This window comes from Struthio camelus, chromosome 1 (assembly GCF_040807025.1).
Source record: "Struthio camelus isolate bStrCam1 chromosome 1, bStrCam1.hap1, whole genome shotgun sequence".
Lineage (NCBI taxonomy): Eukaryota > Metazoa > Chordata > Aves > Struthioniformes > Struthionidae > Struthio > Struthio camelus.
In genome coordinates, this window is record NC_090942.1 from 224,698,642 (window position 1) to 224,714,701 (window position 16,060).

General features: G+C 55.8%; 1 protein-coding gene across 2 annotated transcripts; it reads left to right on the top strand.

The window, feature by feature from the left end:
• The first annotated feature begins 5,259 nt into the window (after nucleotides 1-5,259).
• On the top strand, nucleotides 5,260-9,821 carry LOC104152585 (folate receptor gamma-like). 2 transcript variants are annotated; one of them, XM_068930948.1, is made up of 5 exons: nucleotides 5,260-5,573; nucleotides 7,018-7,182; nucleotides 7,927-8,115; nucleotides 8,493-8,628; nucleotides 8,933-9,821. In XM_068930948.1, the coding sequence occupies exons 2-5, from the start codon at nucleotides 7,045-7,047 to the stop codon at nucleotides 9,253-9,255; spliced, it is 786 nt and encodes a 261-aa protein (XP_068787049.1). In that variant the 5' UTR covers nucleotides 5,260-5,573; nucleotides 7,018-7,044; the 3' UTR covers nucleotides 9,256-9,821. The 2 variants fall into 2 exon arrangements, with proteins under 2 accessions (XP_068787049.1, XP_068787050.1); XM_068930949.1 differs by lacking the exon at nucleotides 5,260-5,573 and having other exon boundaries at nucleotides 6,915-7,182.
• Nucleotides 9,822-16,060: the final 6,239 nt, after the last annotated feature.

The following is a 16,060-nucleotide window of genomic DNA, read 5'->3' on the forward strand; positions in this document are numbered from 1 at the left end:
CCTGAACTAGGGGAAGGTCAGGGTGCCGTTTCCTCTGCTACCAAGCATGCCTGAGTTTGCATCGGTCCTGGCTCTGGTGGCTCTGTTGGAGTGACCCCTGCAAGCCCCTCTGCAAGCATGCTGGGCAACAGTGCACGGTGGGGCAGGGCAAGGGAAGGAAGGGTTCCGCTGTGGTGTGTGTCTCTAAGCCCACTGTGGGGACAACTGGGACTTGCATCTCTCTCCTGCTTCGTGGCCCTCCAGGGACTCCTTGGCAGACTTGTTAAATAGCTCCAGCTCTCTGTCTGCTCTTAGGCAGCTGATCCCTCCTGCCGTGGCTCCATAGCTACCTTTCCAGCACAGGACTGCTGTTCCTGGCAGGAGCAGGGCACAGGGGAGAGCTTCGGGGTCAGGCTGCCTCTCCCCACACTCACACTCACACACACACACTGTGTCTTTGGGGGTGGCTCGGGCTGTGCTATGGAGTTGGTTGGGGAAAGGAGCCCTGTTGTATTCTGCTCTTGCTGCTTTTCTTTGCCTCTCCTTGCAAGCAGAACGCAAACTCCTGTGAGCTTCACAGCTTGTTCATGATGCTGTCCGGGAAAGTGAAGTTATCCATCAAATAGAGGGACAAGGACAAGGCTGCTGCTCAGGGCGAGGGATGCAAACCTGTAGCCAATCTGCAGCCTTTCTTGAGAGTCTGGAATGCTTTTTCAGGAGCCAGGGCAAGAGGAGTGGTGCAGCTGCCCTGCCCTGGCAGAGCTCTGTGACCCACTGGGTGCAGTGGGAAGGCAAGGAAGGGTCCAAGCGTTGCAAGTCTGACTCCCAAATGCTCCCTGCGCTGGAGCTGTTCTCTCTATTCGTGGACGGCACGAGGATGCCAAGAGCCGGGAAACCATTGCTGGGCAACAGCTGCTGAGCCGAAGCCCCCATCTGAAACGGAAGTGGGAGAAGCGGGTAGGGCCACTGCACTCGAGATCCTGAATTCCTTCCCAAAGGCACGTTGTGCTGTCCCTAGAGGCAGCCTGGCACACGTGCCTTTCCCAGACCAGCTGCCGAGTTCTTCATTAGAAGAACCACCCCACCATCCCCCCGCCCGCCCCCTGACCTTCCCAAAATTCACCTCCCCAGCAATGCTTCTTGCCATTGCCACTATCCAGGGCGCGCATGCTGGGCCTCCCTGCACACCCTGCAACGCTCTCGGAAGAGCACACGCTGCAATGAGTGCTGTTCTTCAAGGCCTTGGCTCCGTCCCTAACGTGGGGCACCTCCAGCCCTGAGCAGTGTTGAGCCTTCAGGCGTGCTGGGGTTGAGAGCAGAGCTTCCTCCCGAAGGGCAAGGAAAAGCCCTGAGCAGAGTGCTGTTGTAGTGCTGGCAGTCACACTCGCCTTGGGTCCCCTGCCCCATCCTCTGGCCCGCTGCTAGTCATGAGTACGTCTGAGGAGGGGGAGGGATCCAAATCCCGTTGCAGAAGGCATCCCCTGGTTATGCCTGGGGCCCCGCTTCAGAGCGGGACGGTTGTACTTGCTCCCAGGTGCCCAAGTCCCAAGTGTGACTTCCCCCAAGTCCCAAGCTGCAGCATGAAAGCAAGCAAGCAACTGACTGAGCAGCGGTGAGGTTAGCTGTGATCCCACAGATCCTCTTGCACCCCCTCCTGAGAAACCGGCGTGCTCCAATACCTCTCTCAAGTGCCTGTACACCAGTGTACGCAGCCTGGGGAATAAAGAGGAAGAGTGAAAGACCTGTGTGCAGTTGCAGGGCTTTGATCTCATTGCAATTACAGAGACATGGTGGGATAGCGCGCGTGCCTGGAATGCTGTCATGGATGGCTCCAGGGAAGGACTGGTTGGAGAGGGGAAGCTTGGGGGCAGTCTTGCCTACAGTGACCACGAGATGGTGGAGTTGAGGATGCTGCGAGGAGGAAGCAGGGCAAGAAGCAGGACTGCAGTGCTGGGCTTCAGTGCGCTGGAATCACTTGGACCCTAGGTTTCCAAGGAGTTGTACTTCTTACAGTCTCATTTCCCCGCCTGCCAGTGAAAGTCTCTTCCAATCTTCTTTCCGGAGTCGGTGGACTCTTTCCCTCTGATTGGTTCATGGCTACGTGACCTAGTTCAAGTCACATCCCAGGATTTCAGTAAAGTTACAGAGACAAATATTCCAGTGATTACTTGCACTTGTATTAACATTACCTACAGATATAAAATCACAGCGGGTTCCCATGCAGACACATCCTTGTTGTGTGAGATACACACGGGCAGTTTCAGGAGTTTCATCAGGATGTATTTCAAAATGACAGACATTTTGTTCAGCATCAAGACAACTGTCCTGGGCCTTGATAGTATTACTCTCACAGATAAATCCCCGTTGCTCTCGCACGACACACGCGCTAACATCGGCCGCTTGCCATTTGTCTCCATTATTTAGGGCCCGCGCTCCGTGTTCTGTTGGGTCCAGCATAGTTCCATTGTGATTCCATCCCAGCGCAAGGATAGGGTATATAATAAATACGGAAGCATTGCATGTCGTTAGGACAAAAGCCGTGGCTTTATTACTGCGAGGGTCATAAGTAAAAATGTGTGGATTCTCTGTAATGGGTTGAGGCAAAAAACATCATGAGCACGTAAGCAGTAGGCCCAGCCATCCCATGCGATGGCTTACTTCTCTGGTGGATGGTTGCTCACAACCCGCTTGACGTGCCAATGGTGTATCCTGTTTTCTTCCCTGAAACCTTAACAGCAAAGAACAAACATCTTGAAGCAGTGTATGGTCCCTCCTGCTTTGGTTCTAATTCAGACTTTTGTGAAAACACTCTAATCAAAACCTCCTCTCCAGGCAATATATCATGCCCCCATAGTGTTGGTGGAGTGGGTTGGTACCATCAGGCTTGTTTGCTAAAGGTTTCAAATCTTTCTTGCACAGCTAGTACATACTGAGCCAACCGCTCCCCTCCGTCCAATAGGCTGGTCTTGGTGGGCATACAGGTTCCCAGTGCAGTTAGAGGTCTCCCAGCAAGAATGTCTGCCCCTGTTAAGCCTATGGGCTCTTTTGGAATACTCCAAATATCCCATGGAGGTAAGTTTCGGGCTTCTGGCCCTTTTAGCCCTCTGGGTACACAGATTTCTGCTAATTTCTCTTCCAAGGGCCTGTTCTTCCTTTCTTCCTGTCCCAAGGCCTGGGGACGATAGCGGGTGTGTAATTTCCTTCCTATCCACAAAGACTTCTAGAGGACAGACTTGCCTCAAAGAGAGGCAACGTTGGCCTCTTCAGGGACCTTCCTGGAAGCATGCCATGGGTTAGGGCTCTAGAAGGAAGAGGGGTCCAGGAGAGCTGGTCAGTATTCAAGCATCACTTCCTCCAGGCTCAAGAACGGGGCATCCCTCCGAGCAAGAAGTCGAGCAAAAGGGGCAGGAGACCTGCTCGGACGGACAAGGACGTCCTGACAAAACTCCACGGTAAGCAGGGGGTGTACAGGAGGTGGAAGCAGGGGCAGGCCACTTGGGAGGAATACAGGGACGTTGCCAGAGTGTGCAGGGCTGCGACGGGGAAGGCCAAGGCCCGTGTGGGATTAAAGCTGGCTAGGGATGTCAAGCACAACAAGAAGGGCTTCTTCTAAGACATCATTAACAAAAGGAAGACTAGGGGAAAAGTGGGCCTGCTCCTGACTGGGGCAGGGAGCCTGCCTGGCGACAGAGGGCCCAGCGAAGGCGGAGATACTGCATGCCTTGTGTGCTTCAGTCTTCAGTGCTAAGGGCAGCCCAAGGCAATGCCGGACCCAGGAGCCCAGGGAGAAAGGGTGGACAAAGGAAGACTTTCCCTTGGTGGAGGAGGATCGGGTTAGAGATGACTTAGGCAAACTTGACACCCACAAAACCATGGGCCCTGCTGAGATGCACCCACGAGTGCTGAGGGAGCTGGCGGACGTCATTGCTGGGCCACTCTCCATCGTCTTTGGAAGGTCATGGCAATCAGGAGAGGTGCCGGAGGCCGGGGAGAAAGCAAACGTCAGCCCAGTCCTCAGAAAGGGCAAGAAGGAGGAGCCAGTCAGCCTCACCTCCATCCCGGGAAAGCTGATGGAACAGCTCGTCCTGGAGGCCATCTCTAAGCATGTGGAGGACAAGACGGTGATCGGGAGCAGCCAGCATGGATTCCCCACGGGGAAAACTATGCTTGACCAACCTGATAGCCTTCCCTGATGGGACAAGTGGCCAGCAGCGGCTGTTGTCTCCCTCGACTTCAGCAAGGCTTTTCACACTGTCTCCCATCCCATCCTCATAGGCAAGCTCAGGAAGTGCGGGCTGGCGGAGTGGGCGGTGAGGTGGACTGAGAACTGGCTGGATGGCCGAGCTCAGCGGGTTGTCATCAGTGGCACAGGGTCTAGTTGGAGGCTGTAGCTAGCGGTGTCCGCCAGGGGTCAGTACTGGGTCCAGGATTATTTAACTTCTTCATCAGTGACTTGGATGAAGAGACAGAAGGCCTCCTCAGCAAGTTTGCTGTAACATCCCACCCCCCACCACACTGAATTTCAGCCCCAACAGGAGGACCCAGAGCAGCAGTGAAGGCATGCGTAAAACCCCAGCAGAAGGGGAAGAAACGAGGAAGTGTACGCATAACAATTTTAACTGCATTATTATTGTTGTTGTTGTTGTTATTATGATTGAGACCTTTTTTTGCTGTGGAGAACTATTTGTTCGTTTCTTTCTGTTTTCTTTCTTTTTGCACTAATAATTAGATCTGGACTACTCGGGATTGCTTTGTTGGACTGTTAAGATCTCAGTTGCACTGACAATAACTTCTTGGCTTTCTATATGAGGTGTGTCCTTTCTGCCCGCAAGCAAGACTTTGAGTGTCATGATGCTCACAGCGTTTTGAAGCCGGGTGGGACATCATCGGGCAGGGGGGTTCGGCACACCCCAAAGTCACTGCCCCACAGTCGCTGGGTTGAGTCTTCCCCCCGGGAAGGAGCACCCGGAGCACGAGGTTAGGTGTCCCTGACGGGATGTGCCGGGACAGCGAGAAACGTCCCTGTCGTCTGCCCCAGGGCAGCCGGCTCACCACAGCTCACCTGGGGGTGGGAGGTCCCCAGGACACTCTCAATCCCAAACCCCACAGACAACTTGCATGAAGTGATGCAGTGGAGGAGGGGAAAAAAAAGAACGGAACACTTTCGATAGGAAATGCTGGGCTTGTGGCTAACAATTATCTCCCAGGAACAAGCCTCCCGAGTTCCGACAGTTTCATGACAGCATCGTTGCAGTGACCAGCAGTGTCCACACACAAGCCAGATATTAGAAATTCCTTGGAAAGGAGTAGACAACAGGGCAAGAAGGGCGTCATGGGTCTGGGATACTGCTGCAGTTGAGTCTCCTTCGCGGAAGGCAAACAACGTGCCACAAGACACGAGCAGACCGAGACTCTCCAGCATGGGAAAGAGGCAGCTGAGGGGAGATGCGATAGGGGTGACAAAGGCCCAGAGAAGATGAGTGGGGAATAATTGCTCACTGTTGCTTCCAACGCGAGAGCGAGAAGCATGAGAAACGGAAACAGCTCCCGGCTGCTTCAGAGCGACCATCTCGAGGCCGATCTTCACGCACCAGGTAATGAGACGGTGGAAATCACGAAGACAGGGTCTTGTGGAGCTGAAAGCGTTCATGAGTGCCACCTAGAAAGATGAGCTCCTCAGGCAAGTGGGTTCATCACCAAAAACCAGGGCTGGGATTGCAGAACCTGTGTGGTTTCAGAGGGAAGGTTCTGCCTGTCAGCTGCAATGGGCTAGGGGCTCCCCACACGGCTCTTGTGATCAGACGTCGCTTTCAGGTGGAGAGTGGAGGAAAGAGGGCTTGCTACGAATGGCCAAGGCTGATCAGGGCCGTGTCTTTCCAAAGAAACTACTAGATTGTCTCCCCAGGCCAGAGCGGGTGGCTTGCCAGAGGAGCTGGGCGGGCACAGCTGCTTGTCGCTAAACCACTGCTCCTCAGCTGAGGAGCAGTGCTGCCAGGAGGTAAACCTCGTTAAGCATCTCACCCAAGGACTTCCAAGTGCCAGCACCTGCATGGGAAGGCTCTCCTATTAAACTGACCCCAGGAAGCTCCTCTCCTGAGTGCTTCTAAGGTCTCTCAGAGCTCTTGGGGGCTCTTGGTAAGTTGCTTGCTTCTGTCTGTCTAGTTATGAGGGGGATTAGTAAGCTTCCTTGCCCTGGGGGGTTTCTGCGCATGTTTCTTCAGTTTAATGCTTGCTCTTTTGTCCTCTGTGCCTTCCCACTGCTTTTAATGCTGCAGGCAGTTTGTCTGCTTCCTGTGCTTCCCAAAACATGTCTTACAAGTGGTGGTTCTGGAGCCTTACCCTGCCTTGCCAAGGACAGGGAGGGAGTAGCCTCCTCTTCCTGGAGGAGCATGAAAGACCTATGGGCCTCTGGGTAGGAAGGAGAGGCCGAGACACTTGAACGTGAAGTGGTCTCTTGTTGCTCTAGTCCCTCCTCCTTGGAAGGCCGTAGTTCTGGCCCTGCAATGGCTCTGAGATGCTGAGGCAGTGGAGCAAAGGCCTCTTTCTTTTGAGCCCTCACTGAAAACAAGGTGGGCCTCTTGCAGCTGGTGGTGCAGGCAAGGGCTCAGTGTGCTAGTGCTTCTCAGGGCCTCTTCTGAACCCCCAGCTAAAGACCCTCCCCAGGGAGTGATGCCCAGCTTGCATGGAGCTGGGGATCTGAGAGCTCTGCCCGTAAGCAGTGGGGTGGCTTAATGCCGGCAGGAGTGCAACTTGGATGGCTCTAACGCAGCCCAGTCTCGCTGATCACGGGGCCTTGTGGGATCTCGGAGGCTGACTAGCAAGCAGCCCCAGCAGTGACTGAGGAGATGGTGCCAGGTTGTCCAGGGGTAACACCTGGCTGGCCTGGCAGCCTTTCCCTGGAGCAGTGCTCTGTGTGTCCTGGGGGCTGTGAGGCACTAGCAACCTGCTGGTATGCTGCTGGCTGCCTTGCCTGCTCAGCCCCTCTGCTCCTGCTGCTCTTGCTGAAGCCTGTCCTCGGCTGTGGCCTTGCCTGTGCAGCTTTGCTCTTCTCCTGGCCCTGTGGAGATGGCAGCGGGGCAGGTGCTGCTTGTGCTGCTGGCCGCCTCTGTAGCGACTGCCACCAAGGACCCGCTGCTGAATAGCTGCATGGATGCCAAACACCACAAAACCAAGCCTGGCCCAGAGGGGCTGCTGCATGGCCAGGTAGGGTGCTGCTTGCTCGTGGTTGTTCCTGCCCAGCCATCACCCCTGCACTCTAGGAGATGCCAGGTGGCATTGTCTAGGTCCCCTCTGCCCACCTTCCCGCACCAGAGAGGCTGGTGTGGAGCTCTGGGCTTAGCCACCTCTTGCCTGGGGAAGGTGGCCTGTGCTGTGTAGGAGGCTGCCTGATTTGCCCCTTTCTTCCAGCAAAAGGCTACTGCAGATGGGCTGTGGGTCACTCCTGCCCCGGGTGGGGTGGGGGGGGTGGTGGTGGGGGGAGGATTTCCGGTGCTAGCTCAATTTCCACCCTGCACCCCTGCAGCAAGGAAGCCCCCTTTGCCCAAAGCTGGGCTACCTGAGATCCCAGTGAGAGAAATGGGGGCAAGACAAGGCTGTCTCTTCTGCTCCCTCTCTGTGTTAGAGCTCCCTCTTGCTCCTTGAGAGCTCTCTTCCCCTGGCCTGGGTGGGGACAGGGCTAACAGCAAGCCAGGGCCCAGCAGGAGGGAGCTCTTGTTGCAGCCCCCTGGTACTGACTGGGGGTGTGTGATGCAGGCTAGCATCTGGCCTTCCTGGTGCCCCTCCTGCTCTCCCTCAAACTCCGCCTTGCTGCAGCCCTAAACCCCGCAGTCTGAAGGGCCCATGCTGTGGCTGCTCACGGGCTCTTGCTGGAGGCAGTGGAGGGAGCCTGTGACTGTCTGGAGCTGCTGCCTGGCCTTCCTGATGGGCCTGTCTCCTGCTCCGTTGCAGTGTTCCCCCTGGAAGGACAATGCCTGCTGCACAGCCAACACCAGCTCGGAAGCGCACAAGGACCAGTCCTACCTCTACAACTTCAACTGGAACCATTGTGGGGTGATGCCACCCAAGTGCAAGCGCCACTTCATCCAGGACACGTGCTTGTATGAGTGCTCACCCAACCTGGGGCCCTGGATTGACAAGGTAGGGCTCTGCCCTGGCCCGGAGGAAGGCAAGGGGCCCTGTGCTGCTGCCATGCTGTGTTCTCAGCTGGTGCCCTGGCTGCTATGCTGTGGCCCACCTGGCTGTGGGCTGGCATGGGTGCTCTCCAGGCATGCTGAGCCTTTCCACCTGGAAGGTAGACTTCCACAGGCTTTTGCTAGCCTCTGCTTAGGCACACAGGTGGCTCTTGTTGCAGGTATGTCTGCTGGGACTGGAACTCCTTGGGGGAGGAGGAGGGGGGTCAGCCCTGGAGGCCAGGGGAAAGGGCTGGAAGGGGATTGAGATGGACCTCTGGGGTGTGGCAGGTGGCTTAGGTGTGGAGGGCCACCACCAATGGGTGTGGTTGTCTCCTCTGGGAGGCTGACAGCAGCTGGCGTCGGGAGAGGATTCTGCACGTGCCGCTCTGCAGAGAGGACTGTGAGGAGTGGTGGGAGGACTGCAAAGACTATGTCACCTGCAAAGAGAACTGGCACAAGGGCTGGAACTGGGCCACAGGTTAGTGGGCTCCATGGAGCAAGCCTTGCCTCATGCTGGCCAACAAAATGGCCCTGGAGGGGTGAGTGCTGCCTGCCCAGTGGCCCAAGCCAAGACGCTGGGTTGCTCGCAGCTGGCTTGGGGGCTGCAGGCTAGGTGGTGGCCCAGCCACCCTCCACCAGCTGGAATGCCGCAGTGGGCTGTGGGTGGGCTGTCCCCTGGTGGCCCGCTCCTCTGGGTGGAAGGGAAGAAGGAAGGAAGGAAGGAAGGAAGGAACTGCAGCGTGCTCCCTCAGGAGGGTCTCTCTGGGGCTGTCTGTCTGCAGGAACAAACCGCTGTCCTTGGGGCTCCGTGTGCAGGCCCTTCTCCCGAGTCTTCCCCCGCCCAGCAGACCTGTGTGAGAAGATCTGGTCCAACTCCTACAAATACACCACCGAGCGCCGGGGCAGTGGGCGCTGCATCCAGATGTGGTTTGACCCTGCCCAGGGAAACCCCAACGTGCTTGTGGCAAAATACTATGCTTGGAAGAGGAGAGCGTCTCCTGCTTGGAGGACGAACGCGACTCCCGCCGAGCCTGGCAAAGCGGCACGGGCTCTGCCGTGGCCTGCCCTGCTCCTGCTGCCTCTTGCCCTCGTGATGCTCCCCTAGGCACCTGGGAGCTCTTGGTGCTGTGCATGGTGGGCGATCCCTCTGACAGCTCTCCCAAGGGCCTTCACTGTGGCCATGCTGAAGGAAGGGGCTGCGCAAGCTGCCCTCCAGAGGAGCTGGCATGGCTAACGCTTGGGTCTGTCTGAACTGCTCGTGCATGCCAGTAACTGCTTGACATGCATGTTGTTGGACCTTGGTCCCTGCCTCTGCTCAGAGTTACTGGTGGAGGCCCCTGTGTCCCTGCCCTCCTCAGGTAGCACTTCCCTCCCTCCTCCCTGCTGTAGGCTGTGTTGCTCCTTCAGCACAGCTCTTCCCACCCCAGCCTTGCCTTCTCCTCTCCCCTAGACAGGTTCTGACAGTTGTGCTCTGGCTTGGCAATGATTCTTCATGGCCCTCAGTTGAGCTCTGGGGCTGGGTTTCTCAGGCTCCTCTCCAGCTTCCCTGAAGGGGGGTGGTGGGGTGGGGTGGGTGGGGAGGGGAGAACAGAAGTCAGCCTTCTGAATCAGCCTTGCTTTCCTGGAGCTGAAATAAAACCATGACCCCTGTGAAGCACGTCTCCCAGGGGGAAACAAGCCTGCTGGTCTGGGTGGGACAGGGGCTTTGTGTAAATGGAGCAAGCAGTGTGTGGGTGGGAGAGGTGCAGCCTTCTCTCATGGACCCCAAGAGAAGGAAAACCCACCAACAAAACTGCTTTGTGAGACGCCTTCAGGTAGAGCCCTTTGCTCCCTGGACACGTCACTGGTTCTCGTGGGGCTATTGTCATGCCTGTCAGTGAGAGGAATGTTTTTGCCTGCTGCAAGCAACTGCAGAGCCCTGTAGGCTGCCAGGTGAGGTGTAAGCCTCCCCAAGCCTGTATGCCAATTCCTCCCCGTGCTGGTCAGGACTGATGTGAGGTTTGTCTCAGGCTGCAGAACTGACTGTGCTGAGCGTTTGGGGCTTTGATGCCAGAGAGGTTCGTCTTGATGCTCCGCCTGCTTTTTCTTGATCTGTAGCTTCTCATTCTTTCCCTGTGTCATTGCATTAGGATTCCCGTGCATTGGGGATTTTTTGGGGGGTGGGGGAGGGGGTTTCTTCAGCTTTCACTTGTGATATCCCTTGGGCTATAGTGATGGGCAGTGCCTGCTGACAGATGGAGAAGCTAGCCGTGTGAGCAGAGTGGGCAAGTCCGTGCTCGTGCTTGGGCAGGGATCGTGGCTTGCCTGCCCCAGACAACTTCTGCTTTAGTGAAGCTGTGCTGGAGATGAGACACCTCTCAGGAGAGGAGGCTGATCAGGTCAGTGGCCCATCAGTTCTCACGGGTGAAGTGCACCTGCTGCGCCCTGAACTGAGCCAAAGGGCCAACACTAGCCCTCCCAGGCACCCAGCCACGTTTCACGTTGGCTCGCTTGTTGTGTGAGTTTGCAAAGAGAAGTTATCCCTGGTGGACGCCTCTCCTGAACTTGTTCTCCCTTCCACCTTTGTGCCCAACGAGGGCCACAAATGGCAGACACCAGCCAGCCTGGCCAGGGCACAGCCAAGCTCCTTGGGAGACCGCGTGAAGTACTTGTGTTCCCTGTCTTGCAATACGTGGGTTGTATGTGTACAGTGTGCTGGGCAGGGCAAAGAAAAGTGCCCGGCAGGGCTGGGAGGTGCTCAATAAGGCCTTAGGCTGTGAAGGAATGAGATGAAAAGGAGCTGGGAGAGCCTCCTGGTGAAGGGGCCTGTAGTCATGGTGCAAGGCTGTAATTGGCCTGTGCAAACAGGGACCGGGCTCCAGCATATGCTGTGGACTCCAGAAGGTGTGAGTGACAGTAGCCTAGAAGAAACCTTCCTGGGTCTCCTGGGCACTGTCCCCTAGGCATGGGCCTAGGAGGTGGGGGTGAGGCCAAGCCCCAAGCACACAGCTCACAAGGTGGAGGGGGGCCTGGTAGGTGGGGTGGGGGAGGGAGGGAGGGAGGAGGACATGAGATGCCACCCTCACCCTGCCAAGAGTGGGAGCTAGTTCAGGTGCTGTGGCCACAGCCTCCCCCTTGGTTTCCTTTCTGTAGGCTCCAGGACCAGCCCTGAACTAGGGGAAGGTCAGGGTGCCGTTTCCTCTGCTACCAAGCATGCCTGAGTTTGCATCGGTCCTGGCTCTGGTGGCTCTGTTGGAGTGACCCCTGCAAGCCCCTCTGCAAGCATGCTGGGCAACAGTGCACGGTGGGGCAGGGCAAGGGAAGGAAGGGTTCCGCTGTGGTGTGTGTCTCTAAGCCCACTGTGGGGACAACTGGGACTTGCATCTCTCTCCTGCTTCGTGGCCCTCCAGGGACTCCTTGGCAGACTTGTTAAATAGCTCCAGCTCTCTGTCTGCTCTTAGGCAGCTGATCCCTCCTGCCGTGGCTCCATAGCTACCTTTCCAGCACAGGACTGCTGTTCCTGGCAGGAGCAGGGCACAGGGGAGAGCTTCGGGGTCAGGCTGCCTCTCCCCACACTCACACTCACACACACACACTGTGTCTTTGGGGGTGGCTCGGGCTGTGCTATGGAGTTGGTTGGGGAAAGGAGCCCTGTTGTATTCTGCTCTTGCTGCTTTTCTTTGCCTCTCCTTGCAAGCAGAACGCAAACTCCTGTGAGCTTCACAGCTTGTTCATGATGCTGTCCGGGAAAGTGAAGTTATCCATCAAATAGAGGGACAAGGACAAGGCTGCTGCTCAGGGCGAGGGATGCAAACCTGTAGCCAATCTGCAGCCTTTCTTGAGAGTCTGGAATGCTTTTTCAGGAGCCAGGGCAAGAGGAGTGGTGCAGCTGCCCTGCCCTGGCAGAGCTCTGTGACCCACTGGGTGCAGTGGGAAGGCAAGGAAGGGTCCAAGCGTTGCAAGTCTGACTCCCAAATGCTCCCTGCGCTGGAGCTGTTCTCTCTATTTGTGGACGGCACGAGGATGCCAAGAGCCGGGAAACCATTGCTGGGCAACAGCTGCTGAGCCGAAGCCCCCATCTGAAACGGAAGTGGGAGAAGCGGGTAGGGCCACTGCACTCGAGATCCTGAATTCCTTCCCAAAGGCACGTTGTGCTGTCCCTAGAGGCAGCCTGGCACACGTGCCTTTCCCAGACCAGCTGCCGAGTTCTTCATTAGAAGAACCACCCCACCATCCCCCCGCCCGCCCCCTGACCTTCCCAAAATTCACCTCCCCAGCAATGCTTCTTGCCATTGCCACTATCCAGGGCGCGCATGCTGGGCCTCCCTGCACACCCTGCAACGCTCTCGGAAGAGCACACGCTGCAATGAGTGCTGTTCTTCAAGGCCTTGGCTCCGTCCCTAACGTGGGGCACCTCCAGCCCTGAGCAGTGTTGAGCCTTCAGGCGTGCTGGGGTTGAGAGCAGAGCTTCCTCCCGAAGGGCAAGGAAAAGCCCTGAGCAGAGTGCTGTTGTAGTGCTGGCAGTCACACTCGCCTTGGGTCCCCTGCCCCATCCTCTGGCCCGCTGCTAGTCATGAGTACGTCTGAGGAGGGGGAGGGATCCAAATCCCGTTGCAGAAGGCATCCCCTGGTTATGCCTGGGGCCCCGCTTCAGAGCGGGACGGTTGTACTTGCTCCCAGGTGCCCAAGTCCCAAGTGTGACTTCCCCCAAGTCCCAAGCTGCAGCATGAAAGCAAGCAAGCAACTGACTGAGCAGCGGTGAGGTTAGCTGTGATCCCACAGATCCTCTTGCACCCCCTCCTGAGAAACCGGCGTGCTCCAATACCTCTCTCAAGTGCCTGTACACCAGTGTACGCAGCCTGGGGAATAAAGAGGAAGAGTGAAAGACCTGTGTGCAGTTGCAGGGCTTTGATCTCATTGCAATTACAGAGACATGGTGGGATAGCGCGCGTGCCTGGAATGCTGTCATGGATGGCTCCAGGGAAGGACTGGTTGGAGAGGGGAAGCTTGGGGGCAGTCTTGCCTACAGTGACCACGAGATGGTGGAGTTGAGGATGCTGCGAGGAGGAAGCAGGGCAAGAAGCAGGACTGCAGTGCTGGGCTTCAGTGCGCTGGAATCACTTGGACCCTAGGTTTCCAAGGAGTTGTACTTCTTACAGTCTCATTTCCCCGCCTGCCAGTGAAAGTCTCTTCCAATCTTCTTTCCGGAGTCGGTGGACTCTTTCCCTCTGATTGGTTCATGGCTACGTGACCTAGTTCAAGTCACATCCCAGGATTTCAGTAAAGTTACAGAGACAAATATTCCAGTGATTACTTGCACTTGTATTAACATTACCTACAGATATAAAATCACAGCGGGTTCCCATGCAGACACATCCTTGTTGTGTGAGATACACACGGGCAGTTTCAGGAGTTTCATCAGGATGTATTTCAAAATGACAGACATTTTGTTCAGCATCAAGACAACTGTCCTGGGCCTTGATAGTATTACTCTCACAGATAAATCCCCGTTGCTCTCGCACGACACACGCGCTAACATCGGCCGCTTGCCATTTGTCTCCATTATTTAGGGCCCGCGCTCCGTGTTCTGTTGGGTCCAGCATAGTTCCATTGTGATTCCATCCCAGCGCAAGGATAGGGTATATAATAAATACGGAAGCATTGCATGTCGTTAGGACAAAAGCCGTGGCTTTATTACTGCGAGGGTCATAAGTAAAAATGTGTGGATTCTCTGTAATGGGTTGAGGCAAAAAACATCATGAGCACGTAAGCAGTAGGCCCAGCCATTCCATGCGATGGCTTACTTCTCTGGTGGATGGTTGCTCACAACCCGCTTGACGTGCCAATGGTGTATCCTGTTTTCTTCCCTGAAACCTTAACAGCAAAGAACAAACATCTTGAAGCAGTGTATGGTCCCTCCTGCTTTGGTTCTAATTCAGACTTTTGTGAAAACACTCTAATCAAAACCTCCTCTCCAGGCAATATATCATGCCCCCATAGTGTTGGTGGAGTGGGTTGGTACCATCAGGCTTGTTTGCTAAAGGTTTCAAATCTTTCTTGCACAGCTAGTACATACTGAGCCAACCGCTCCCCTCCGTCCAATAGGCTGGTCTTGGTGGGCATACAGGTTCCCAGTGCAGTTAGAGGTCTCCCAGCAAGAATGTCTGCCCCTGTTAAGCCTATGGGCTCTTTTGGAATACTCCAAATATCCCATGGAGGTAAGTTTCGGGCTTCTGGCCCTTTTAGCCCTCTGGGTACACAGATTTCTGCTAATTTCTCTTCCAAGGGCCTGTTCTTCCTTTCTTCCTGTCCCAAGGCCTGGGGACGATAGCGGGTGTGTAATTTCCTTCCTATCCACAAAGACTTCTAGAGGACAGACTTGCCTCAAAGAGAGGCAACGTTGGCCTCTTCAGGGACCTTCCTGGAAGCATGCCATGGGTTAGGGCTCTAGAAGGAAGAGGGGTCCAGGAGAGCTGGTCAGTATTCAAGCATCACTTCCTCCAGGCTCAAGAACGGGGCATCCCTCCGAGCAAGAAGTCGAGCAAAAGGGGCAGGAGACCTGCTCGGACGGACAAGGACGTCCTGACAAAACTCCACGGTAAGCAGGGGGTGTACAGGAGGTGGAAGCAGGGGCAGGCCACTTGGGAGGAATACAGGGACGTTGCCAGAGTGTGCAGGGCTGCGACGGGGAAGGCCAAGGCCCGTGTGGGATTAAAGCTGGCTAGGGATGTCAAGCACAACAAGAAGGGCTTCTTCTAAGACATCATTAACAAAAGGAAGACTAGGGGAAAAGTGGGCCTGCTCCTGACTGGGGCAGGGAGCCTGCCTGGCGACAGAGGGCCCAGCGAAGGCGGAGATACTGCATGCCTTCTGTGCTTCAGTCTTCAGTGCTAAGGGCAGCCCAAGGCAATGCCGGACCCAGGAGCCCAGGGAGAAAGGGTGGACAAAGGAAGACTTTCCCTTGGTGGAGGAGGATCGGGTTAGAGATGACTTAGGCAAACTTGACACCCACAAAACCATGGGCCCTGCTGAGATGCACCCACGAGTGCTGAGGGAGCTGGCGGACGTCATTGCTGGGCCACTCTCCATCGTCTTTGGAAGGTCATGGCAATCAGGAGAGGTGCCGGAGGCCGGGGAGAAAGCAAACGTCAGCCCAGTCCTCAGAAAGGGCAAGAAGGAGGAGCCAGTCAGCCTCACCTCCATCCCGGGAAAGCTGATGGAACAGCTCGTCCTGGAGGCCATCTCTAAGCATGTGGAGGACAAGACGGTGATCGGGAGCAGCCAGCATGGATTCCCCACGGGGAAAACTATGCTTGACCAACCTGATAGCCTTCCCTGATGGGACAAGTGGCCAGCAGCGGCTGTTGTCTCCCTCGACTTCAGCAAGGCTTTTCACACTGTCTCCCATCCCATCCTCATAGGCAAGCTCAGGAAGTGCGGGCTGGCGGAGTGGGCGGTGAGGTGGACTGAGAACTGGCTGGATGGCCGAGCTCAGCGGGTTGTGATCAGTGGCACAGGGTCTAGTTGGAGGCTGTAGCTAGCGGTGTCCGCCAGGGGTCAGTACTGGGTCCAGGATTATTTAACTTCTTCATCAGTGACTTGGATGAAGAGACAGAAGGCCTCCTCAGCAAGTTTGCTGTAACATCCCACCCCCCACCACACTGAATTTCAGCCCCAACAGGAGGACCCAGAGCAGCAGTGAAGGCATGCGTAAAACCCCAGCAGAAGGGGAAGAAACGAGGAAGTGTACGCATAACAATTTTAACTGCATTATTATTGTTGTTGTTGTTGTTATTATGATTGAGACCTTTTTTTGCTGTGGAGAACTATTTGTTCGTTTCTTTCTGTTTTCTTTCTTTTTGCACTAATAATTAGATCTGGACTACTCGGGATTGCTTTGTTGGACTGTTAAGATCTCAGTTGCACTGACA

Excerpts from the sequence above, each read along its gene's own strand:
- LOC104152585 (XM_068930948.1), top strand. The coding sequence starts at position 7,045 with ATGGCAGCGGGGCAGGTGCTGCTTGTGCTGCTGGCCGCCTCTGTAGCG. Across the intron at positions 7,183-7,926 it reads AGGGGCTGCTGCATGGCCAG|TGTTCCCCCTGGAAGGACAA; the intron begins GTAGGGTGCTGC and ends GCTCCGTTGCAG. Across the intron at positions 8,629-8,932 it reads GGGCTGGAACTGGGCCACAG|GAACAAACCGCTGTCCTTGG; the intron begins GTTAGTGGGCTC and ends GTCTGTCTGCAG.